Below are 27,483 nucleotides of genomic sequence, written 5' to 3'. Positions count from 1 at the left end.
TTGGTGTATCCCTTCAACCATGCTTTTTTTACTTTCATCTGTTGAAACAAAACAACTGAAAACTACCCAAAAGACCATGAATAACAGTAAAAATAATCATTCTTTAGCAGGTAGTGATAAATCACTATAGAAGAAAAACTCGTTTCCTATCAAGTTTGGAATTAACAATCTAATTGTTTTCTTGCCATGCTTAGATCAGCAGGTGCAAGGACGCCTCAACCTAAACCTTAATTCATCATGCATTTCTACTCTGATACCTTGGAATTAAGCAGTTCAAGCACCGTCTTTCTTCACAAGATACTCTTTTCAGGATATAAAATAGATCACTATTTAGGGTTTTGATTTTGGCATTTCATCTTGGCATATCATTTCTCTGATATAAAGGGGATCATAATAACACCTTTCCTTTTATGCATGTGTACTGCTTTGCATCTATTTTTTACTACTGCTATGCTCTGGATTTATAACTGATAGCCTTGTATTTTGACCCTGCAAATACTACCTGACCCCTCCGCATCTCATTAATAACTTTCTCTAACAGCCTTTTCATTAAATTTACTACCAGTAAATTCTGATTCTTATCCATCCTATACATTGCCACCAAAGTAACTTAATCTTATTATCCTGCTCCAATTATCTGAGTGCAATGATTTTGGAATGTTATTTATAATAATAGCTAACATTATTGAACACTTACTGGGTACATTGATGAACTATTCAGCTAAACTTTGTTGAAATCTACAATATCACCATGAATATTTTTAGGTTTTTTTATAATATGTTAGCATGATACCACTTAAATAGACAAATAGTTATCCATTTGGGCAATCAATTTGACACCTATAGAGAGAAGCCTCAAGTTAATATATTTTCATAAACTTTATATAATAGAAACTAGCTATATAGCAGTTAAATGTATTTAAATACTATAGTTTCATTTCAATATGCATATGACAAAAGTCTTAATCATCAAACTTTTTTCAAATTATAGGCATAGAAGAAAAGACAGTAACAAAAATAATGCTTACACAAATATATAAATAGAGATTAGCATCTCTTACTGCATTTTAGGAAAAAAACAATAATATTCTTTTTTCATAATAAACATTGCACAACAACATTGACAGATATTATTGCTCATTCTGATTTTTTTAATGAATGAGCAATAATATCTGTCAATGTTGTTGTGCAATGTTTATTATGAAAAGAGAATATTATTGTTTTTTTCCTAAAATGCAGTAAGAGATGCTAATCTCTATTTATATATTTGTGTAAGCATTATTTTTGTTACCCTGTGTATGAGACAGCAAAAGAGACACTGATGTATAGAACAGTCTTATGGACTCTGTGAGAGAGGGAGAGGGTGGGAAGATTTGGGAGAATGGCATTGAAACATGTAAAATATCATGTATGAAACGAGTTGCCAGTCCAGGTTCGATGCACGATACTGGATGCTTGGGGCTGGTGCACTGGGACGACCCAGAGGGATGGAATGGGGAGGGAAGAGGGAGGAGGGTTCAGGATGGGGAACACATGTATACCTGTGGCAGATTCATTTCGATATTTGGCAAAACTAATACAATTATGTAAAGTTTAAAAATAAAATAAAATTAAAAAAAAATCACCTAATTAGACTGGCATTAAAAAATGAAAATAAGGAGAAACTAAGCAAAATTCTTGTAACAGATACTGTACCTGTTGAACTGAAAATGGATGGTTGAGGAACAAGACAATGAAAATATGACATAAAACATTTTTAATACAGTTCAGATATAATTTCAAGTTCTGTGTACATTTTTTATGAGTCTTGGGAAATTTAGATTTAAAAATTTCCTGAGATACAAAACCATTACAGTTAGTGAGTTTATGGCCAATAAGATAAAATAATTTTTCTCAGTAAATGAATAATGTCACTAAAGCTGCTGCCGCTGCTGCTACTGGTGCTGCTAAGTAGCTTCAGTCGTGTCCGACTGTGTGTGACCCATAGACGGCAGCCCACCAGGCTCCCCCGTCCCTGGGATTCTCCAGGCAAGAACACTGGAGTGGGCTGCCATTTCCTTCTCCAATGCATGAAAGTGAAAAGTGAAAGTGAAGTCGTTCAGTCGTGTCCGACCCTCAGTGACCCCATGGACTGCAGCCTTCCAGGCTCCTCCGTCCATGGGATTTTCCAGGCAAGAGTACTGGAGTGGGGTGCCAGTGCCTTCTCCTAAGTCTAGTTAGTTGTTTTTAATTTCTATTTTATAACTATGAGTTGCTTTATCGGACCCATCAAGAAATTTGAGAGCTGCAGTTTCTTCAGTAGTGGTGAGGGTGGTCTTTAAAGTCCACTGCAGCACTGAAACTGATGAATATTTGAATATTATGTACTATCTAGTTCTATAGATGAGCTCCATTATTCATGCTATATCATAATCGACTATTTTTTTCTACTAATAACTGAGCTGGGTGAATACTTACTGTAAGTGTTTGAAGATCATTAGACTTGTGACCAGAAAAACCAACCATCTGTACTATGGAAACATTTTAATTTTAAATACTTTTGAAACTATGAAAAAGGTTAAAATGCAGAAACATATAGAGAATATATAAACTAATAACCATGTATTTATCAATAAAGTGAAATCAATATTTTATCATATTTTTCTTAGATATCCTTTAAAAACAGATAAAATCTTACAGATTTATGTAACCCCACAATCTACCTCTTACCTGATACATTTTTTTTTTCACTCACCACAAAAAGAACTATACATGGGATGTGCTTTTTTATCTTTTCCCAAATATGGTTTTATACTTTTCCAACATATATTTGAATACATAGAAGTTACATTGGTTGAAAAAGAAAAAACTATCTTCTTCCAAAATACAAGCTTTTTTGCTATGATAAAAAAAAAATTCGAAGACCTCCCTTGCAGTCCAGTGGTTAAGACTCTAGGCTTTGACTTCAGGGGCCTTGGGTTTGTTCCCTGGTTAGGGAAATAAGTTCTCACATGCTATGCAGACAAAACAATTTTAAATAATAATAATTTTTCTGTAACTGAGTTTTTGTTTTATTTTCCAAAACAACTGCACCTAAATGGTCATGGCATTGTGTTGATGTAGAATGTATATACACAAGTACCAGAATTCTTCCCGCTATTTGTCTATCTTTATGGTTTCATATGACTTCCCTGGTGGCTCAGATGGTAAAGCAACTGCCTACAGTGCAGGAGACCCAGGTTCAATCCCTGGATCAGGAAGATCTCCTGGAGAGGGAAATGGCAACCCACTCCAATATTCTTGCCTGGAAAATCCCATGGATGGAGGAGCCTGGTAGACTACAGTCCACGGTTTCATATATGGGTATAATATCCTTATATTATCAACTAATAATGACTAAGAATCTGCTCCATGTTCAAGGTAATGCTATTGAGCACTTTACAGCGGAGCAAATATGCATTTTTTCAAGATTGACACTACTTTGTATGGCAGTACTTCATTTGCTGCATTCTCCAATGCACTGAGAATATACAGATCTAGCTATATACACAGCGTAGTCAGTGTTTCTCTTTTCTCTTAAACAACCTAATTTCCCATTTTAATAGATTTCACCAGAAAATACAATTATCATTTTTATTATGTCAGGAAATATATTCTTTTAATTTCAGTGTTAGGGGAGAGTTAGCCCAGTGTAGCCTTTACAGATAAAATTGATGGTTTGTTATGTGTTTTGACTTTTTACTGTCTCAAAATAATAACTTTTATTTTGATACTTCAAAAGTTTTATTTTCTAATCTTGACCAAAATGTCCAATTCTATACTTGACTTGAGGTAACTTTATTCTGTTTCCAAAGAAAGTATTTTCCTTCCTCACTTCCATTACAGAGCCACTGTGTCAGATGGCCAATATAATTTACTTATTTTTCATCAAGAACTAGTTGAACTTAGACTAATACATGTGCTCATCATGTTATGTGTAAAAGTTCCTACTTTATCTTGTGTTGTGGTTTTGCTAATTAACTAAGCATTATTTGATTATTCATTATGTTAGTTTGGTTTACAAGGAACAGTTTTTTGAAGTAGATGTGATACTAAATACAGCAATTTTTTGATGGTTGCTTTTGTATTCATCTAATTAGAATTGTCAAATCTATAACATATAAAATAATTTTATACTAGCTAAAATGAATAAGCTTTTAAATTATTCTGAGTCAATTAGAATCACTTTGTAAACAGAGGTAGTTTTAAAATAAACATTTGTTAAAAAAGAAAAAAAAGATTATAAAAAGCTTCATAAAAAGAAAAATTTATGAGAATTTAAATTTTCTTTGAAATATTTTGTTACAAATCCCAGTATTGCCTTTATTAACATTGGAATTAATAATAAAAGTGATAATTTTAAACATTTTAACCCATAAAAGAATATATATATACCCAGAGCATGTCAGTGAGGCAGACTAAGTACTTTTCTGAACCTAATATAATTCTCAGATGAGGAACTAAAAACAGAATTATTTTAACATATTAAGAATAATTGAGAAAATTCATATGTGAGACATTTATTTTTATCAAATATTTTAGATGTTTTTAATCTACAAGTTAAAATATTTCAATGTTCACATTAGCAAGTTTCCCTTTAAAGAATTAGGGGTCCATAAATAGTGAAGGGACATTCATGCAAGGATGGGCACGATAAAGGAGAGAAACGTAAGGACCTAACAGAGGCAGAAGAGATTAAAAAGAGGTGGCAAGAATACACAGAAGAACTATACAAAAAAGTCTTAATGACCGGGATAAACATGATGGTGTGGTCACTCAATCTAGAGTCAGACATCCTGGAGAGTGAAGTCATGTGGGCCTTAGGAAAGCATTACCGTGAACAAATCTAGTGGAAGTAATGGGATTCCAGCTGAGCTATTTTAAATCCTATTAGATGATGCTATTGAAGTGCTACACTCAATATGCCAGCAAATTTGGACAACTCAGCAGTGGCCACAGGACTGGAAAAGGTCAGTTTTCATTCTTATCCTAAAGAAGGGCAGTGCTTAAGAATGTTCAAACTACCATACAATTGTGCCCATTTCCCATGCTAGCAAGGTTATGCTCAAAATCCTTCAAACTAGGCTTCAGCACACCTGAATTGAGAACTTCCAGATGTACAAGCTGGGTTTAGAAAAGGCAGAGGAACCAGAGATCAAATTGCCAACATCTTGTTGGATCATTAAGAAAGCAAGAGAATTCCAGAAAAACATCCACTTCTGGTTCATTGACTATATGAAAGCCTTTGACTGTGTGGATCACAACACTGTGGAAAATTCTTAAAGAGATGGGAATACCAGATCATCTTACCTGTCTCCTGAGAAACCTGTATGTGGGTTAAGAAGCAACAGTTATAACCTTAAATGGAACAACTGACTAATTCAAAACCGGAAAAGGAATATGTGAAGGTTGTATATTGTCACCCTGTTTAATTAACTTCTATGCAGAGTATATCATGAGAATGCCAGGCTGGATAAGCTACAAGCTGGAATTAAGACTTCTGGGAGAAATATCAACAATCTCAGATATGCAGATGATACCACTCTAATGGCAGAAAGTGAAGAGGAACTAAAGAACCTCTTGATGAGGGTGAAAGAAGAGAGTGAAACAGCTGGCTTAATGCTATGTTTTCATGACTGCAGCCATGAAATCAGAAGACACTTGATTCTTGGAAGGAAAGGTATGACAAATAGTATATTAAAGAGCAAAGACATCACTTGGCTGATAAAGGTCTGTATAGTCAAAGCTATGGTCCTTCCAGTAATCATGTACAGATATGAGAGTTAGACTGTAAAGAAGGGTGAGCACTGAAGAACTGAGGCTTTCGAAATGTGGTGCTGGAGAAGACTCTTGAAAGTCCCTTGGACAGCAAGGAGATAAAACCAGTCAATACTAAAAGAAATCCACTCTGAATATTCATTGGAAGGACTGATGCTGAAGCTCCAATACTTGGCCTCCTGATACAAAAAGCTGACTCATTAGAAAATACCCAGATGCTGGGAAAGATTGCAGGCAAAAGGAAAAGAGGGTGGCAGAGGATAAGTTGGATGGCATCACTGACTCAATGGACATGAACTTGGGCAAACTCTGGCAGATAGTGAGCGATAGGGAGGCCTGGCGTGCTGTAGTCCTTGGGGTTGCAAGGAGTAGGAAATGACTTAGGTACTGGACAACAACAACAAATAATGAATAGCATATATCATTCCTAAAAAAATTCATAAACTCATAAGATAAAACTTGACTAAATGCTCCAGACTTTTTTTTTTTTAATGCTCCAGACTTTAGTGAACTCTCCTTATCCAACTACAAGGTCTCAACAAACTTGCTTTTTAAAAAAATTACACTTGAATTCTTAGAAGTCTATTTCCTAGTCTCCTAAGTAGTATTACCAGGGTAGACCATGTATAACCATTGGAACTAAATATGAATTTCTGCTGCTGCAAGAAGGCATTGAGAAGTTCACAGCTCTATTAAAACAAAATTAATGGAAACATATAATGATAACCCCATGCAAAACAGATAATCAGAAAAAAATTTCAATCTCCCAGAAGACTCCTCTCTACACCTAGATGCTTATCCTTCATCTCACTTCATTCTCACAAGATCATTAAGTTATTTTGAAATAAACTGCTAAGTCTTTAAATTAGATGAAAAGTCCAGAATTTCACCTTATTTGGAGTACTCAGTTTATAGAAGAAGATGAATAAAGACAGAAAAGATTTCAAATGTTCAAAGCAATATCCTATGGTGCAGTGTCAAGATTGGGAAAGCTATTTTTGAGCATGTGGGACTTCTTGAAATCTATGTGAAAATACTAGGAAGTAACCCTCACATGAACACAAATAAAACCATGCCTCATTTTTTTTTAATTTGCCAAATGTACTCATTATCTTTTAAATCCATTTTATACTTTTATTTATATTCTTCTGATTGCATGCAAACTGTCTCATATGTAATTATTGATATCAATTTGTGTCATTATGCATAGGCAAACTAAACCCATACACACTGGAAATAGAAGCAAATGTAAGTCAATCAAAACAGAGGAGTGCACAATATTTTTGAAATATTAAAATATATCAAAATATTATTTAGCTATACAAAATGGTAGTAAAATATAGTGAACTACAATTATTTTATTGCCATTTGCTTTTAGCAGCAATATAACTGCTCAGGTAGTGACAGAAATAAATAATGGAGCATTCATAAGCATGGGCTTCCCCAATAGCTCAACAGATAAAGAATATGCATTCAATGCAGGAAACACAGGAGATATGGGTTCAATCCATGGGTCAGGAAGATCCCTTGGAGGAGGAAATGGCAACCCACTTCAGCATTCTTGTCTGAAAAATCCTGTGGACAGAGAAGCCTGGAAGGCTACAGTCCATGAGGTTGCAAAGAGGTGGACATGACTGAGTGACTTGAGTGTAATTTATTAGAACTCACTGCTTTTTATAACTGTCTGAAACTGGGTTAATTTATCCTCTATAATGCAAACTCCACATAGCAAACAATCTTTTTGTCACTGTGATATTCCCACAGGATAGCCTTGTACTTACTGAATTGATGTATTAATATAAGCATTATTGTATCAGTTACTCAGTAGAAAGATGTATCTTACTTTCTCGATAAGAAGAGAGACATTTTGCCCATCCTAATAAAATGTTTTGCCATTATTTAGATTACTGACAGCTAATAAAAACTCAAGTCCAACATCAAAATTAATTAACAACTGTCTCTCATTGAGCAAACCCAATTATGAACAAAGTTTCATTCTTTGCTTGTTTTAATTTCTGGAAAATCAGCTGTGGACTCTTCATTTTCATCTTCCATATAATATATCCTCTATCAGTCCTCTCATCTGCTAATCACGTTTCTAATTAGCAAAATGTCTTATTCTCTGCAGCTGGCCTTTTTGTTATTATAATAATCAGATTCATACAAAAAATTTTGTATTTGGACCTTCATTGTTTCTTTTAATAAAACTACTCTATTTTTCTAATAGGTACTGACAGATAAAGTGCTTGCAAAACTAAGTATAAAATGCATAATTTACATATGCATTTATTTCCCTCTGATATACTTATGTGTTGCTTTCATCTCTAAGTTCAATATTTTTCTGGCTCATAATTCTTGACTTTACTCATATCTGTATTCAACATCAACTCCTAAGAAAGGAGCCCCTGACCACACTCTCTCATATGGTACCAATATCACTCTTTACTCCTTGATCTTACTACATTTTACCCCCAAAACATTTTTTTAACTATCTGAAATCATAATGGTTGTTTGTGGATATGATTTCCTTATAAATAAAAAGGAAAGTTTCACAAGGTAAGGAGCTTTACCTGAGTATATTGTTAGGGCTGTTTCTATCTTATCAACTCAAGAGTGGGAGGCACATCTTTGTTCTCAGCTGCAGGGTATTAGGTACCAATTTAAAGGCAACAGAAGGAGTTCCAGGCAACATCATTGATACAATGTCCCACAGATGTCCCCCCATATCATCATACCACTGTTAGCAATGAAACCAGATGTTAATAAAGCCACATATATTATTTAACCATTTATTGGTGATAAAAACAAAATCATCTTTAACATTACTGTTCTTTGTGTTTGTAAGAAAATATGAGCTAAAAACTCAGAGTACATAAGACCTCATCCAGAATTTCAGAAATTAAAGGTCACCAAAAAAATTCCATTTGCCATAGTTAGAGCCATCTTGAAGTGGGGAGTAGCTACAGTTCTAATTGTCTATTTCTTAGTATCATGCATGCTGCTTTGGGCAACTCTTTCCTTCTCAGTTTTATCTTTTGTCACCTGTCTCTTAGCAGCTTGATACTCTTCTCTGAGTCACTTTTTTTTTTTGGGGGGGGGGGGGTTGGGGAGCTATTTAGGCTCATTATCCTAATTAAATAACTTTAGTTTTGGAATGCAAAATTCAAAATAATTATTTAAATAAGCAAGGAAATACAGTTATAATTGAAGCATTAGGAGTCTCAACCCTTTTGAAAGTAGGCCTTCTTGTCCACACAATAATGCCTCTTAGAATCTCATATGTTCCTCTTAGTTGTCAAATTCTTGTTATGCAAGTGATCTGCCTTGCAAAGTGTTGCATGGGTTTTTACATACTGACCAGTCAAAATATGTTCTCAACATATATAAACTGTATTCCAACTCAGATTTTTCCTTTTATTCCTGAACATAGTTAAGGATTATGAATGTAGCCACTGAATTTTTGGGTTATTTACTTTATTTCATTTAGTTTTTAGGAATAAATAACATGATGAATGCAGGAAAAGTTTATTATTGTTTAATTTTAGCTAATGTACTTGATTATTAAAAATTAGATTCCTTTTCACCAGACTAAATTATAAGTCCACTTCATGAGAACATGGTTTAAAAATTGTTTCAAAGTTATGAACTTGTGGAAAAAGTAGATAAACCTCCTGTTACTTCTCAAGTTTTCATAAGATTCTTTGAATACAGAGTAAATTTTTAAGATAACCAGTTTTCTTCTGTCTCTGTGTGTTGCATAGCATGAATCAATTTCTGGTAATATTCTATTGATTTATTATTTTGCTTTATCTTATGGTATCTTTGATCTGGTCTCTACCAGAATACAAAGTTCATGAGATTGTGGACTTTTTCTTCTTGGCTTACTTTGTATTCCACGTATCTATAATAGTATATAACATTTACTTACAAAATAAGAATTAATGTTGAGGCTTAGATTCTTAGAGAAGCCTGTGTAAGATTTTAGTATCCTTTTATGTAGATCATATGTATAATCTAATCTTTATTTATTGACTCAGGCACTGTAAAGACATGAAGGTCTTTGAATTCTTTATGCTTTCATTATTTGAAATAAATGGTACAATTTCATAGATAAATCTTTTTTTTTAGTATTTTAAAAGTCAATTAAAGAAGCAGATCTTTCTGAGATTATATTTTCAGCATAAATTCAAATGATATTTTAATATATTCAGTCAAACACTGCCTACCATAGAGACAGATCTGGGTAGGAATTTGAGCTCTTCACAAATACTTGATCCTTATATTCCTTGCCGTACATGAAGATAACACTTGTTTACCTTGTTTGGCCTCAGATCATGTCATAGGGCTTACTTTGGACAAGGATATTTGAACAGAAGTGATATGCGCTCTTTTCAGGGAGGATTATAAAACCTGGTGCATATTTTCAGCATGCTCTCTCCAAAAAACAACTGATATTGTAATGATTGTTTTGTATCAAAATATAGAAGTACTTAACCTAGTATACCAATATTTGTGGGATACTAGGTACTCTTGCCTGGAAAATCCCATGGACAGAGGAACCTGGTAGGCTGCAATCCATGGGGTCACTAAGAGTCAAACACGACTGAGTGACTTCACTTTCATTTTTCACTTTCATGCATTGGAGAAGGAAATGGCAACCCACTTCAGTGTTCTTGCCTGGAAAATCCCAGGGACGGGGGAGCCTGGTAGGCTGCTGTCTATGGGGTCACACAGAGTCAGACACGACTGAAGCTACTTATCAGCAGCAGGACACTTAAGGAAAGAGTGACCCATAGGTCATGAAGATCCCCTGGAAGAGGGCATGGCAACCCACTCCAGTATTCCTGCCTGGGGAAACCCATGGACAGAGGAGGCTGACAGGCTATAGTCCACAGGGTAGCAAAGAGTCGGACATGACTGAAGCAACTCAGCATAGGTTCATGTGCATGCACACAAGGAAAGGATAATACAAGAAGTACAGAGGAGATAACATAATGGGGAAAAAAAACCCACAAAATTATGTGTTAAGTGAAACTATTCTTATCAAAAAATCTTCTAGACTTTGTTTGTTAAATTTAGGACCCTTTATTGCAGCACCTTATAAAAACATACAGTAAGTCCCATACACATGAATGAGTTCTGTTCCGAGGGCATGTTTGAAAGTGCAACTTATTTGTAAGTCCAAAAAAGTTGGCCTAGGTACCCAATTAACACAATTGGCTATATAGTACCATAATGCAATAGGTAGATAGTATTTTTCACACAAATAGTGCATAAAAACAAAAACAAAACCAAAACATTTTTAGCTTACAGTACAGTACAATAACTGGCATACGGGGGCTGGCATTAAGTGCACAGTTAAGAAGAGCTTCTAACTGGACAAGGGAGAGGGATGGAAGATGGTTGAGCTGAAGGATCATCAGCTAGAGGGCAAGCTGCAATTTCATTCCTCTTCACCTTGATGGCACAGGTTCTGGTTCCTTGCTGGATTCAGTTCTAGCTACCCTCTTGAAAAAAAACCACAGTGACGTCTGGATAGCAGCTCTTTTTTTCTCATCATAGAATGACACTATAGCACTGGATTGCATTCTGAGCTGCAACCTTTGTGTAGCTATTCTATGTTCTGGTCCTATGCCTCAAAAATTAACAGTGCTTCCTCAAATAAAGAAAATCCCTTTGCCATTTCCTGCATCATGACTCTCTTCACTTCTTCAGTTACTTCTTCCTTTTTTCTTTGTCCTGTCTCTCGGCCTCTGCTGGGAGTCAGCGTGAGGAACTCTGCCTGTGGCAAAGGTCATGAGGAAGGAGGCTCGGCATACGCAAAGGCGGGATGGAGCCTCAGGGGTCCCCCTGGAAATTCTCGAGCATCTACCCCCAAAACCAGAGTCTGCCTACTTTACTGCTTTGTGCTCTCACCTACACCTCTGACTTTATGGGGGGCTGTCCCCCACCACCTCTCTCTGAAAAAGTTAACTTACAGCTCCAGTTAATAAAGTTCCTGGGCGTGACAAGAGTGTTTCAACCTACAAACTCCTTTGGAAGTCCTCTAGCCTGCCTGAACAGGTTCTTCTGGCCACATGTGATTGTTCACAGCCTCCCAACTGTGAGAGGCATGAGATGTTCTAAACTGACTAAATACAGATTCCTTTGAGCAGTTAAAAGATTGATTAGAAATTGTATTGGTGAAGAGTTTTTCACTTGTTGGGCCAATGTTTGCTGCTAAGTTTCCATATCCCTTACCTACTGTGTCCCTGGCAGTGTATTGATTAATATAATTGGTATATAGGAATATAAATAGTAGCTTTAATGTTTGTAACCTTGGACCCTTGAGTTAATTCTTTTCTTGTTATAGCCCACCACACCTTTACCCTATAGGAATGCAACTTTATCTAATGCTTTTGGAGGGTGGCACCTGACTTTAGAATAATCACCTTTAGAGAAAAATAAGTTTTCTGAAGAAAGGGTCATAAAATGTTAACAGGCATCCTGGCCAGAAGATAATGTAAATCACCTAAACTTTTGCATATGATAAGTTTGCAGGAAGAAAGCCTGGCTTACTGCATGACTCTACCCCTTCCCCCATTAGCCTCTATGCACAACTTAAGGTATAAAAACTACTTTGGAAAATAAAGTGCAGGCCTTGTTCACCGAAGCTTGGTCTCCCCATGTCGTTCTTTCTCTCACCTTCTGGCTGAATTCCCATCTGGACTGTGAAGGCTCGTCAAGCCTACTAATTTTGCCTGGGCTTCTAATATCTGACTGGGGAGGCCTTAGTGTCTCCTCTGCTTCGGGAGAACTGGAAGACGCCTGCAGCTTACGTAGGTGACGCAAATTCCTTATCTTGGAATTTTATTAGCTTTCCACGTAAACCAAGTTATTCAGCCTCTTTTCTCCACTGAATTTTCTCACTGAGCTATCCTTATTTAACCACTCTTTATATCTTTAATTCTATCATATCCTGATCACCGAAGCCATCTCCCCTTTGAAACCCCTGAATCCTGCCTGGGCTGGACCCCGGTAGGCCTCCACTTCCATCTGGTCTTCATCTGTAAGCTCTTCCAGTGGCGCAGCATGGAGTTCAGTGAAGTCATCCTTTTGCAAACCTAGGTCCAGGTTCTCCCTGAGGGTCACTGAGCTGTTGAAGACCCCTTTGGACTCCTCAACCACCTACTCAAATCCACAAAAACAGTGAACAAACTGTGGGAAAAGATTCTTCCAAATCCTTTCATGGTGATGGCTGTAACTTATACCAAGCAAAGTCAACGTGTTTCTGTGGCCTTGTAGATGTTATAGTCCTTCCAAAAGTGCCACAAAGTTGTTCCTGATTTGTCACTTGCCTTTACTGCCTGATGAAAAGCATGACATATTTTTTGAAAGTTGCTATGACTCCCTGGTCTCTAGGTTGGATACGTGAGGCACGTTTGCATCTTTGAAAGTTTGTTACTTTAAGGTTCATATGCAGGGACCTTATTGTATATGTTTGAATTTAGTATCTCTAAGCAAAGAAGCAGCTAACTAAATATAAGAACACTTCCTATCAATTTTTTAAGTCATTTTATTAAGACACATATCTTTTAGAATAAACAGTAACCCACTCCAGTGTTCTTGCCTGGAGAATCCCAGGGAGGGGGAGCCTGGTGGGCTGCCGTCTATGGGGTCGCACAGAGTCAGACATGACTGAAGTGACTTAGCAGCAGCAGCAGCAAGCTAAGCATACTTAAAACATTAAAAAATATTGCATAGATATATTAGTTCTTTATTTTACATTATAAGATGAAGCTTTCTTCAGATTTTATGTTTTTAAATTTCATCATTTTATACTTCCTTGAAAATATTTCATTAAATATATGCCTAATATTCATTTCAGTAACAGCTCATTTTTCTTTCAGTATAAACAATCATATTTAATAATATTTTCTTAACATATAAAGATAAGAAAACAAATATTACCATGTTTTAACCTAAGATTTTCTAAAGACAAGCACTTAGGTAGTGAATAGTTTCTTCATCTCTGCCTTCATGTTCTCTTCTTTTCTGCAACCTACACTTAATCATCAAATCCTTCTCATATTGCCATATGAATCTGTCTTCAATTGCCAATGCAGCAGCACTGATTCAGGTTGTTAATTTTCACTCGAAGTAAAACAACAGCTTTTACTCTATGGTGTCCCCTATTTTGTACCATTACTTGACTCCTCTGTTTTGGCTCTTCATGTGTCTCCCCACTTCTCTCAATGTAAAGTCCAATTTCTTTGGACCAGTTCATATGGCCCTCCATGATCTCAGTCCCTTGTATCACCACTTTGTCTCTTCTTTCTCTCTTGAACTATCAGGAAAGGTCTAGATATACTGTATTATTTTCACTTCTTAAATTTTATCCAGCTGGCTTTGTACCCAGGCACCTGTTAATTTCTCCAAGTCCCCTGATATGTGTAACTTCTCTTCAACCCTCTGGTATCAGTTTGCTAGTATTTATTTCATTCAGCATTGCTCACATCCAAAAGTTAACTTAGGTTTCCCTCCAATGTTTTCTAGTAATACCTTACAACCACACTTATTATCATACTTATCAAACTATATTGTAGTTTGATATCTACTTGGTTGGGCTTTTCCTGTGGTTCAGTGGTAAAGAGTTCACCTGCCAATGCAGGAAACCTGGATTCGATCCCTGGGTTGGGAAGATCCCCTGGAGGAGGGCATGGCAACCCACTCTAGTTTTCTTGCCTGGAGAATCCCAGAGACTGAGGAGCCTGGTGGGCCACAGTCCACAGCATCACAAAGAGGCAGACATGACTGAAGTGACTGAGCATGCCTGTATCTATTTGGTTGACTATCTCCTCTTATGTTTGTTTGTTTGTTTTTCTTAAATTTTTTGAAGTGGACCACTTTTCAGAAGTATCTGTTGAATCTGTTACAATATTGGTTTTATTTTATGTTTTGGTTTTTTGGCTGTGAGACATGTGGGATCTTAGCTCCCAGACCAAGAATTGAACCTAGACTTCCCTCATTGAAAGATGAAGTCTTAAACACTGGACCACCAGGGAAGTCCCTCTTCTCATATGTTTTAAACTCTCTGAAGACAAGAACTACATCTTAACTTCTGTAAGATTAGTTCTGTACCTAAACAATAGTGATAATACCTATTTTACAAAATGTTTTGATATTTAATATTATACTTAAATATTTTCCTAATTTACATTTTTATTCTTTTGAATCCAATTATTCTATTTCCATTTATCATTAAAAATTTTTAAAAGATATGATCATATCATAATCAAACAACTTATAAAATTAAAAGCTGAGGAGGGGCTTCCCTGGTGACTCAGTGGTAAAGAATCTGTGAGCTAAGGTCCATAGGGTCACAAAGAGTCAGACATGACTGAAGCAATAGCACACGCAAAGCAACTGAAGCACTTTGTTATATTTTGCATTTCTTGTTTGAACTTTTTAAAACAGAACAGAAATTTGGAAAAAAAAAAAAAAACAGCAATCCATAATCAAGCAAGCATGCAGCAGTAATTTGATGTAATTTTATTGATAATTGTCACATTCAACATTTATCATTTGAAGGTAAAATTGTTTCAGATATAGCAGTTGAAATATTTTAACTGCTGAAAAGAAGACACATTTCTGGTATAGAAATAGTGTGGAAGAAATATACCATGTCATGGATTGGAAGAATCATTATAGTGAAAATGAGTATACTACCCCAAACCATCTATAGATTCAAAGCAATTCCTATCAAGCTACCAATGGTATTTTTCACAGAACTAGAACAAATAATTTCACAATTTGTATGGAAATACAAAAAACCTCGAATGGCCAGAGAAATCTTGAGAAAGAAGAATGGAACTGGAGGAATCAACCTGCCTAACTTCAGACTATACTATAAAGCTACAGTCATCAAGACAGTATGGAACTGGCACAAAGACAGAAATATAGATCAATGGAACAAAATAGAAAGCCCAGAGATAAATCCATGCACTATGAGCACTTTATCTTTGACAAAGGAGGCAAAAATATACAATGGAGAAAAGACAATCTCTTTAACAAGTGCTGCTGGTAAAATTGGTCAACCACTTGTAAAAGAATGAAACTAGAATACTTTCTAACACCATACACAAAAATAAACTCAAAGTGGATTAAAGATCTAAGTGTAAGACTAGAAACTATACAACTCCTAGAGGAAAACATAGGCAAAACACTCTCTGGCATAAATCACAGCAAGATCCTCTATGACCCACCTCCCCGAGTAATGGATATAAAAGCAAAAATAAACAAATGGAGCCTTAATAAACTTAAAAGCTTTTGCACAATGAAGGAAACTATAAGCAAAGTGAAAAGACAGCCTTCAGAATTTGAGAAAATAATAGGAAATGAAGCAACTGACAAAGAATTAATCTCAAAAATATATAAGTAGCTCATGCAGCTCAATACCAGAAAAATAAACAAACCAATCAAAAAGAGGGGAAAAGACCTAAACAGACATTTCTCCAAAGAAGACATACAGATAGCTAACAAATCAAAACCATAATGAGGTACCATTTCACGCCAGTCAGAATGGCTGCTACCAAAAAGTTTACAAACAATAAATGCTGGAGAGGATGTGGAGAAAAGGGAACTGTCTTACATCGTTGGTGGGAATGCAAACTAGTACAGCCACTATAGAGAACAGTGTGGAGATTTCTTAAAAAGCTGGAAATAGAACTGCCATACAATCCAGCAATCCCACTACTGGGCATACACACCAAGGTAAACCAGAATTAAAAGAAACATGTGTACCCCAGTGTTCATTGCAGCACTATTTACAACAGCTAGGACATGGAAGCAACCTAGATGCCCATCGGCTGGTGAATGGATAAGAAAGTTGTGACACATTGCTGTGGAATAGTACTCAGCTATTAAAAAGAATGCATTTGAATTTAATGAGGTGGATGAAACTGGAGCCTACTATAGAGAGGGAAGTAAGTCTGAAAGAAAAACAACAATACAGTATATTAACACATATATATGGAATTTAGAAAGATGGTAACGATGACCCTACATGCAAGACAGCAAAAGAGACACAAATATAAAGAACATACTTGTGGACTCTGTGGGGGAAGGTGAGGGTGGGATGATTTGAGAGAACAGCACTGAAACATGTATATTACCATATATTAAATAGATGACGAGTCCAAGTTTGATGCATGAATCAGGGCACTCAAAGCTGGTGCACTGGGACAACCCAGAGGGAAGGGATGGGGAGGAATGTAGGTGGGGGGTTTGAGATAGGGGACACATATACACCCGTGGCTGATTCATGTCAATATATGGCAAAAACCACCACGATATTGTAAAGTAATCAGACTCCAAGTAAAATAAATAAATAAATTAAAAAAAAAGAAATAGTGTAAAAATAAGTATGACTCCACATTTTAAAACAACTTAAGAAACCTAAAGAAATACAACTGAAAATGATAAAGCTAAACAAATAGTAATTTATATTTTAAAATGAAAGGAAGCAATAGGAAATAGTTATCAATTCAAGACAACTCTGAGATTCATTCTTGAAATTTGAGGGAATGTTCACTGAGAAGTTGTATTTTCAGGTAGTCACACTCCTATGTAAAGCACTGAATTAGTCATCAGAATTACCAAATACAGTTTAGTTTGCACATACCATAATAAAGTAACTTTTAATATCTCATTAATATGTTTGTTATTTAAAAAATAAGTCTTAGAAATATATTCTAATGTAAGTCTAAGGAACTGAGTATATCTTGCCCAAAAGAACTAAAGAAAATATTTGCTTGCCATTTGGGTTAGTTCTCAGTCCATGGAGTAAATCTTGAAACTTAATAGTGGACTGAGCACAATATTTTACTAATCACTGGATTTGGAAATGCATCAATCCAGGCATAACTAGAGAATGCATCTCTTGTTGGAACTTAATATGTGTGTATGCTCAGCCATGTCCAACTTTTTGAGCCCATGAACTGCAGCCTGGCAGGCTCCTCTGTCCATAGCATTCCAAAGAATACTGGAGTGGGTTGTCATTTCCTTATCTAGGGGATCTTCCTGACCCAGGGACAGAACCTGGGGATCTTCTGCATTGCAGACAGATTATTTACCATCTGAGCCACCAAGGAAGCCAGTATTTATGAGATGATTAATTTAGTAAGAGTTTTGTTGACTGACTGGATAAGAATGTGAACATGATAACTCTAAGTATTTTAGTGTCAAGGTTTAGTAAGACAGGAACAGGGTGAATTAAAGTATTTTATTCAATTAAATATCCCCTATTCCAAAGATGAGAGTCAAAAAATCACATTCATTGTGGGTCTCTAAGACAGAGTATAAAAAGAAAACTATAAAAGTCTAAAATCCTTCATTTTTAGAACCTATAGTGTATATGTTCTGCTGCTGCTAAGTCGTGTCAATCATGTCGTTCGACTCTGTGCAACCCCATAGACGGCAGCCCACCAGGCTCCTCCGTCCCTGGGATTCTCCAGGCAAGAATACTGGAGTGGTTGCCATTTCCTTCTCCAGTGCATGAAAGTGAAAAGTGAAAGGGAAGTCGTTCAGTCGTGTCTGACTCCTCGCGACCCCATGGAATGTAGCCCACCAGGCTCCTCCGTCCATGGGATTTCCCAGGCAAGAGTACTGGAGTGGGTTGCCATTGCCTTCTGCAAGTGTATATGTTGCTGCTGCTGCGGCTAAGTCCCTTCAGTCGTGTCCGACTCTGTGTGACCCCATGGACGGCAGCCCATCAGGCTCCCCTGTCCCTGGGATTCTCCAGGCAAGAACACTGGAGTGGGTTGCCATTTCCTTCTCCAACGCATGAAAGTGAAAAGTGAAAGTGAAGTAGCTCAGTCGTGTCCGACTCTTAGCGACCCCATGGATTGCATCCTACCAGGCTCCTCCGCCCATGGGATTTTCCAGGCAAAAGTACTGGAGTGGGGTGCCATTGCCTTCTCCGAGTGTATATGTTAAATGGAGTTAAATGATACCTATGTTGTCTTGTATACTCGAATAACTCAGAAACAGTTTTTGTTGCTAAGTCACTTCAGTCGTGTCCGACTCTGTGCGACCCCATAGACGGCAGCCCACCAGGCTCCCCCGTCCATGGGATTCTCCAGGCAAGAACACTGGAGTGGGTTGCCATTTCCTTCTCCAATGCATGAAAGTGAAAAGTCAAAGTGAAGTCGCTCAGTCACGTCTGACTCTTGGCAACCCCATGGACCTGCAGCCTTCCAGGCTCCTGCGCCCATGGGATTTTGCAGGCAAGAGTACTGGAGTGGGTTGCCATTGCCTTCTCTGAGAAATAGTTTTGCTTGTTTCTTAATTCTTTAGATACTAAAAAAGCAGACATTCAAATAACTTTTTTCTCTTTCCTGTTAAGCAACAAAAGAAGCAAATAGTTGGGAAGCTAGTAGCTGTCTAAAGAGATTAAACAATTTCTTAGCTGAGCTTAAAAAAGTACAATTTAAGGACTTTAAGATTTTTAGAAAATTTTTTTCCATGCATTAATTTTTTAACTTCACATGAAATATCTGTTCTTTTTAAGTTTTTTAAAGCAGTGATTTCAGAATTCTAGTGCTTTTTTATAGATAGACTGCAGCAACATTTATGAAAAGTATATAAGCCAATAATCAAATTCTAAAATAACTTTTCTCATTATATTTAAATAAAGACCATACAATTTAATCAAAAGAGTCAGCTAATTTTACCAAAAATTTGGAGGAATGCTGGGTATAGTTACCAAACCCACCCAGCAAGGAGTTTAATGATACAGTACTGATTTTATAATCTTAATTTAAGAATAAATAAGTTTCTAACAGTTTGTGGATTAAAGAAAAGGTGGGCTCTTTTGAACTGAATTTACCATGAGTCTTTAAAGGTCAAATTTACTTTTCATGCTTCAGCAAATCAAAAATGTGTTGTATAATTAAAGTCATGCTTGATATTAAAAAGGAAAGTACTTTTCATTAGATAATAGAGATAATTTATGGATAAAAGAAATTATTTATATATATAGGCTCAAAATAAAAATATAGAGTAAAATAATGATTTTAAAATCATAAAGTATGTAATATAAATTAATAATCCATTAAAAAAACAGTCTCATAGTCAAAGACATAAATACTAATTATTAGAGAAGAAATCCTTTTTAAAAATTTATGTTGCTTAAATTTAAAATTTATTTTGTAGAAATATAAAATTTGCTACATTCCTAACATCTTTAAACATCATCCAAGTTACGTTGGTTACATTCTGAAGCTCATTGATTCAAAATTCTAACTCTGGGACATGAAAAGGCCATATTCATGTCATATAAAATCTCCACTACAATAATCATCAGATCAGAATTAAAGAAGGATTATGTTAAATGCTAGTATTTGATTGTGTCTTAAAATAATGTTAATATCTAAATGTGCATACTTGAGGAAGTAGGAATCTAAATTTTCTACGATAATATAGAAAAATGATTTTACTTAATGACTTTGTTTCCTATTATTAAACAGAGAATATTCTTAAAAATTATATCAATTTCATTGTATCTAGAATGCTTCTGCCCTACGGTCCTCAACTTTGGTGTGCAAGAGGATCTTCAAAAGAAATGATGTCTACTGAGGCCATTTTTGCATGTTTAGATTTTTCATGAAAGGGTTAAATGTAAAGAATATGGGAGTAGAATATGGAAAAAGAGTAGTGTTTATACTTGATCTTTCTGTTCTTATAATATATCTACAAACATTTCCTTTCTTTCACATTGGCAGGACAGTGGAAGGCCATTATTCTTTATTGAAACATCCCCAAAAGACAAATCAAAGTTTTTCTTCCATGGCAAGATACAGTGTCTGGGTAAATTACCAATTAAAATATAGTATAACAAAAACAAAGCATCCTAGGAAAAAATAATACTCGTTTATAAATGTAAAAGAAAATCCTAACAACAAAGAAAACCAGAAAATAATGCTAAGGCAAGTAAAGAGCTAGCTTCAGAAACTGTAAGAAAAAGGATTGTTTTTGAACCATGGTTTGTAACACCAGAAATATGTCTTCCTCTGGTGGATAGCATGAATCTCACAAACTTGGAAAGAATACTATTAGCATCAGGCTTACTGATCCGATCAAGAAAGCTTTAAAATAACTGATAGTGGAATAGAAAAATGTGAATCAGTAAAATGGATATTAGAGAAGACAATAGTTTTGAAATAAAAATAAGACAAGTGAAAAAAAATGGCTAGAAATTATTTTGTGAAAATCATGGCTTGGAATACTACTTAGATCCAGGATATACAGTGTTCTGAATAAAGCTGAAATAAAAATAGTACATATGTTAAACTCTTAAAATGCACTTAAAAACAAAAACAAAAACTGTTAACACATCCCAGGAAGATGAATTTAAGAATTACCACAGATGTTTGTGTAAGGAGTGCCCTGCATAAGGGAACCTGGCCTGTGGTACAAGTGGGGAATATATTTTACTCCACACTCCAATTACCTGACAGTATTATTATCTTTGACTTCCCAGGTAGGAGTCAAGGCTTCAGTATGTTCAGAAATACTGAATAGTACTCAAGGTTATATAACTCAATATGATAAGGCTAGATTGGCTAGAATTGGAAGCTAGGTGTGCAAGAAATTCATAATTTCAGCAAAACACAGTAAGGAGAAATTTATACACTACATGCATGCAAATATAATGCATTCTAGTGTAGCAGAATGGGGGGAAATTAACTAATTTGTTCACAAGGATGAACACAGTGACTGGGAAGTGTGTGTCACTACATATCAGGGAGTTATAGACTAGGTTTATGATCAGGAAGCAAAGACAGGAATTTAGAGATGTTCATGACAGGAAAGGAAAATTAAAAAAAAAAAGAGAAACTCATTGGAAAATAGCATGGCAATCCCAGGAAAAAATATTACAGAAGATAGTGTATTAATAATGAGTACAAGATATGGACAAGAAGGAAGGACTTTAAATAGTTGGATCCCTCTTAGGAGGAAGTTTAAAATCTCTCCATTTGAGGGGAGGACTTAGCTTGTAACTCTTCTGTCAAATATGATTTATAGAGAAGGTGATTTGCATACATAATAGACACTTTGGGAATGAAAGTTTTAATACTTTTAGAATAAAAGAAGAGAATGATAAGTAGGGTTGGGTAAATTAATTCTGCAGATGTAACCAGACAGCTCTTCAGCATACAGAAAGCAAAGGGCAGTTACCCAGACACTTTAAGAAAATATAACCAAGGAAGAAAGTGAGAAATTAAAGATGAAATTCTAACTCAAATGTTGGAGAACAACCTATAACCAGAAAAAAGGAAAAGACACCTAAATAAAATGATTCATTTTTACATTGCAGTTTGGCATTGTGTGTTGTGTTAAGTCGCTTCAGGCATGTCTGACTCTTTGCGACCCTACAGACTGTAGCCCACCTGGCTTATCTGTCTGTGTTATTCTCCAGGCAAGAGTACTGGAGTGGATTGCCATGCCTTCCACCAAGGTATCTTCCTGAACCAGGGATGGAACCTGCGTCTCTTATGTCTCCTGCACTGGCAGGCAGGTTCTTTACCACTAGCGCCACCTGGGGTCCTTTGTTTTTTAAAAACATGTAATAAAAGATGAATACGATTGCCCAAATCACTGGGTAAAGACTTGGAAAGGAATGTGAGGTATCTAAAGTCAAGAATGTGCTAAGATGCTCTAAATATAAAGGACCTAAAACCACTAACTGTGTTGAGAAAGAAAAATAAAAAGATAAGCCAATAAACCGGGGGAGAAAGGGCTGCTGAACTTTTTTGTTTCTATCCTTCCTATCAAGAAAAATTACCATTAAATTCTAACAAGTATAATAGAACAATTTTGACATGTATTTGGTATTTACTTAGGGACCAAAATAAATAAGGGTAATAGAGAAAATTTCCAAATGAACAATTCCTGCCTACCATGCCTGTGATCTGTGAATACTTAGACAAGAAGGATAAGAATATTTAACTTAAAATGTATCTTAATTTTAATGATATATCTTGCATAGTCTTTTATTATAACTTTGTTAACAAGATTAAAACAAACAATAGTTTTATGATTGTGAGACTGAATGGATTGGTGGTGATGGATCAATCTTTCTCTAAGCAAATTCAATGTTTTCTACTTTCGAAACTCAAAATGCTATTGTATGATTTAGCTATGAAAGTGGAAAACACATTTCACAAATCTCTGCATAAAACAAACATGTAAAAGAAAGCTAACAGCTTATGTGATAGTCAAATAAATTTTCAAAAATGTTTTATTATGCTGAAACAATCTTTCCAGATAACTTACTATATAACAGGAAATAATGAAAATACCTACATTTAAATTTAAAAAAAATATCATTTATAGCAGCAAAGGATAACTGAATTTAACACTGGTTCATTTGAAAAAGCTATGATATTTTTACAGACTCTATAATCTTCAGCTACTTTAGGAAAACACCCTACTTCATTGTTTTTTTCTCATTTTACCAAAATATTTCTATTCTTCAGATACATTAAATTAGCTTTTAAAAATCAGATATACTTTGAATCCCTGAGAATAAAAATATGTAGGATTTCTAGGAAATGAGACAAAGAATTACTCAGTGCAGGTAAATGTAAGCACATGTTAAATAAGTTTCTTTCACAGAAATTATACCATGCAATTTATATAGCATATCTAAATGATGAAGTATTCCAGAAAGCTCACTTTAGTATGTCTCACATCATAGTAAAAATGCATAAATTAATTTCAAAGATTTGTAAATAATTTGAAACAGTTCTTGGTAGTGTACTGTTACCTTTGATTTAGAAAAAATATGGTCTGAAATTCATTGAAAAATGATTAAAATTTATATCAACACATCATCATAACAAGATCTTCAAAGAGAATCACATAAGCACAAAAGAAGATAATTAAATGCCTCACCTGCCTAATACCCAACCGGTATGCAACAATCCGATCCACTGCATCAGGATTCATCTGAGTCCACTGTAAACTGTAGGAGTAAACACGGTGTCTGTTCTGCCACACAGGATTGTAGGTATCGTAATAGAATTCTGGAGCATAGGCCTTCCCTAGAAACAGAAAGAGACCTGAAAGTACACAGGATTGTAGGTATCGTAATAGAATTCTGGAGCATAGGCCTTTCCTAGAAACAGAAAGAGACCTTAAATTTAAATGTATATTACAGTCAAACCTAATTACTCTTTTTGTACCTTTTATTACTTTCTACTTCATGTTCCATAAGTAATTTTTATATTTAAAAAGTCATATGATTAAATTCAAATTAATTTATGGAGAATTTGAGAACAGATGCAAGATGATTTCCTGGTAGGTTTGATGAACAGTGTGAGAGGAAGAGAAGACCCAAGAATGACTACAAGTTTTTTGGTGTAAGCAACCAGAAGAATCAAATTTCCATCAACTGACATGAAAAGCTATGGGAGGATCAAATTTGGGGGGTCAGAAAATTATTTTTGAACAATTTGAATGATCTAAATGGAGACATCAAGTGAGCTACATTGGACTAAAATGCATGAGGGGCCAGGCTTGGAAATATAATCTTGCCAAATTTATATATGTTTAATTATTTTCATTGGAGCATAGTTGCTTCAAAATGCTGTGTTAGTTTCTTCTGTACAGCAAAGTGAAACAACTAAACATATACATATATCCCCTATTTTTTGGATTTCTTTCCCATTTAGGTCATCACAGAACAGCCAAAAACTTTATCAGCAAGTGAATGATAAGTCTGCCAAAAAAAAAAAAAAATCAGTGAATATGACAATCTGTGTTTATATTATCCATGTCTTTGGTCAGTAAATTGAAACTAACCAAACAAAACCTTAACAATGCAAGAACTCTGATCAATAACAAAAGTATTTTTTTTTCTTTTTAAGATTTTAAGGATATGTGAGGTGTGTGTGTGCTCAGTCGCTTCAGAGGTATCTGACCCTTTGAGACTCTAGGGGCTGTAGCCTAACAGGAGCCAGGATCCTCTGGCCCATGAATTTCTCCAGGCAAGAACACTGGAGTGGGTTGCCACACCCTTCTCCATGGGATTATCCCAACCCAGGGACTGAACCTGTATCTCCTGCATTGCAGATTCCTGTGGATTCTTTACCACTGAGCCACCAGGGAAGTCCCCATACATGAGGTACACAGTGTATGTAACCTACATAAACCATCTCAGGTTTTTCTTTTAATCGCCAAATTGAAAAATGTACAAATCATTGGGAATTATGGGTCCAACTCATTAATAATCTGAAATATAGACTTTTTACACCTTATATTTTACCAATAGTACATTTATTTATTAAATCAATATTTATTGAGAGTCTATTGAATGGCGAGTAGTGTTCTAGGCAATGAACAAAGAGGTATGGCCTTTGTCTTCCTAGAAATTGCTTCCATTTTCTCAGACCTTTCAGATAGCTTTACAATTTTTACTGGATTTATGATTTAATAAATTGTAAATTATTCAACAGACTTTATTTTTTTGAAATTAGATTAAATATTAAATGTCCTCCTGAGGTTTTCCTCCTGGGTTCCTATTTGCAGGGAATTTTCTTACCTGGTTTTCTTTTTCTTCATCATTAGTCACCTAACATCTAGGGATTAAACAAGAGCTGATTCATAAGAATTTATAACAGATAGTTAGAGAATGAATTTTGAAGACTAAGAATGAAATTTATGGTCTCTATTACCCTAGAGAGGTTTACCAGGAAAAAAATGTTAGATGAACTGAAGTTAATTTCTGATAAATTTACTAGTAAAATTAAATACATTGAATTAAATATATGAATTTTTATAACATTTGGTAAAGTCTTACATCAACATTGTGTGCTTTTAAAAATGTTCTATGAATGTTCATTCATTTTAATTGAAAATGGATTATTAATTCTATACAAATTATCTTGCATAGGAGGAAAAGAGCCATCACATTTGTTTTATTGCTTCTGTATTTTGTATATTTTTTACTTATTATTAACTAAATGATAGTGCAAATTCATGTTCACATCACTTAGTAAAATCTAGATGAGAGGAACACAATATACTGAATGAAGGGATCAATACCCAAAATGTCATTGACAACTTGCATTTGAGACAAAATTTCCCAAACCTGTTGAGGAGGTACATTTGATAGAAGCCTATATAATGAGTCAGGGGTTTTGACTAAAAGTAAATATCCAAAATGTATAAATGAAGTAATGAGCTGTTTAAGTGAGTAATGTCAATATACAGTGTTTTCATTAGAAATTAGTGTCTAGATTGAATTGAGGAGGCAACAGTATCAATGGTTGGTTTTTCATTTATTGCTTTTTATTTTTGCTTTTTAATTGAGGGGAGCAGGGAAAGAGGGGATTGCTTTTGTAACTTAGCCATGAGGGAAATACAAGGAGTATTAGATTTAGTGCTATCATTTGTATTTTCATTAAAAAAAATAGGATCAAGTAGAAATAACAAAAGAATAAAATCATAACCAGAGGCTATTTAGCATGAAAAAGAAAAAAAAAAATCCCTCAAAACCTGGCAAATGAAGTTTTCTGAGAGTTGAAACTCCACCACAGAGAAAGAGAATCAGACTATATTTTAACAGATCTATGAAAGATGAAAGCCAGTGCATATTCAGAGAGGATGCATATTCTGATTTAGGAATGTTCTAGCAATCCTCTCTGAATATGGACTATGAATTTTCCCTTCACTAAAGGTATGGCTGTCTGAGGAGTTCTTACAAACAGCTGAGAAAAAAAGAGAAGCTAAAGGCAAAGGAGAAAAGGAAAAATATACCCATTTAAATACAGCGTTCCAAAGAATAGCAAGGAGAGATAAGAAAGCCTTCCTCAGTGATTAATGCAAAATAACAGAGGAAAACAATAGAATTGGAAAGACTAGGGATCTCTTCAAGAAAATTAGAGATACCAAGGTAATATTTCATGCAAAGATGGGCGCAATAAAGGACAGAAATAGTATGGACTTAACAGAAGCAGAAGATATTAAGAAGAGGTGGAAAGAATACACAGAAGAACTATACAAAAAAGATCTTTATGACTCAGATAACCACGATGGTGTGATCACTCACCTGGAGCCAGACATCCTAGAATGCAAAGTCAGTAGGCCTTAAGAAGCATCACTATGAACAAAGCTAGTGGATGTAATGGAATTCCAGTTGAGTTATTTCAAATCCTGAAAGATGATGCTGTGAAAGTGCTGCACTCAATATGCCAGCAAATTTGGAAAACTTAGCAGTGGCCACAGGACTGGAAAAGATCAGTTTTCATTCCAATCCCAAAGAAAGGCAATGCCAAAGAATGCTCAAACTACCACACAATTGCACTCATTTCACACGTTAGCAAAATAATGCTCAAAATTCTGCAAGCCAGGCTTCAATAGTATGTGAACCATGAGCCTCCAGATGTTCAAACTGGATTTAAAAAGGCAGAGGAACCAGTGATCAAATTGTGAACATACACTGGGGCATTGAAAAAGCAACAGAGTTCCAGAAAAATATCTAGTTCTGTTTTATTGACTATTTCAAAGCCTTTGACTGTGTGGATCACAACAAACTATGGAAAATTCTTAAAGAGATGGGAATACCAGACTACCTGACCTGCCTCCTGAGAAATCTGTATGCAGGTCAAGAAACAAGAGTTAGAACCATACATGGAACAATGG

The 27,483-nt window shown here is 35.3% G+C and overlaps 1 protein-coding gene across 1 annotated transcript in view; it reads right to left on the bottom strand.

Annotated features, from left to right (window-relative positions):
* MDGA2 (MAM domain containing glycosylphosphatidylinositol anchor 2) overlaps positions 1-27,483 on the bottom strand; it is a 912,048-nt gene that overhangs the window by 71,681 nt on the left and 812,884 nt on the right. Inside the window, exon 10 of the mRNA XM_025295819.3 lies at positions 23,734-23,882. Coding sequence (XP_025151604.2) covers positions 23,734-23,882 — 149 coding nt within the window. The remainder of the gene's footprint in view (positions 1-23,733; positions 23,883-27,483) is intronic.

The sequence above is a fragment of the Bubalus bubalis genome, chromosome 11 (assembly GCF_019923935.1).
Source record: "Bubalus bubalis isolate 160015118507 breed Murrah chromosome 11, NDDB_SH_1, whole genome shotgun sequence".
In the NCBI taxonomy this organism is placed as follows: domain Eukaryota; kingdom Metazoa; phylum Chordata; class Mammalia; order Artiodactyla; family Bovidae; genus Bubalus; species Bubalus bubalis.
This window is presented reverse-complemented; position numbering and strand designations above follow the sequence as displayed.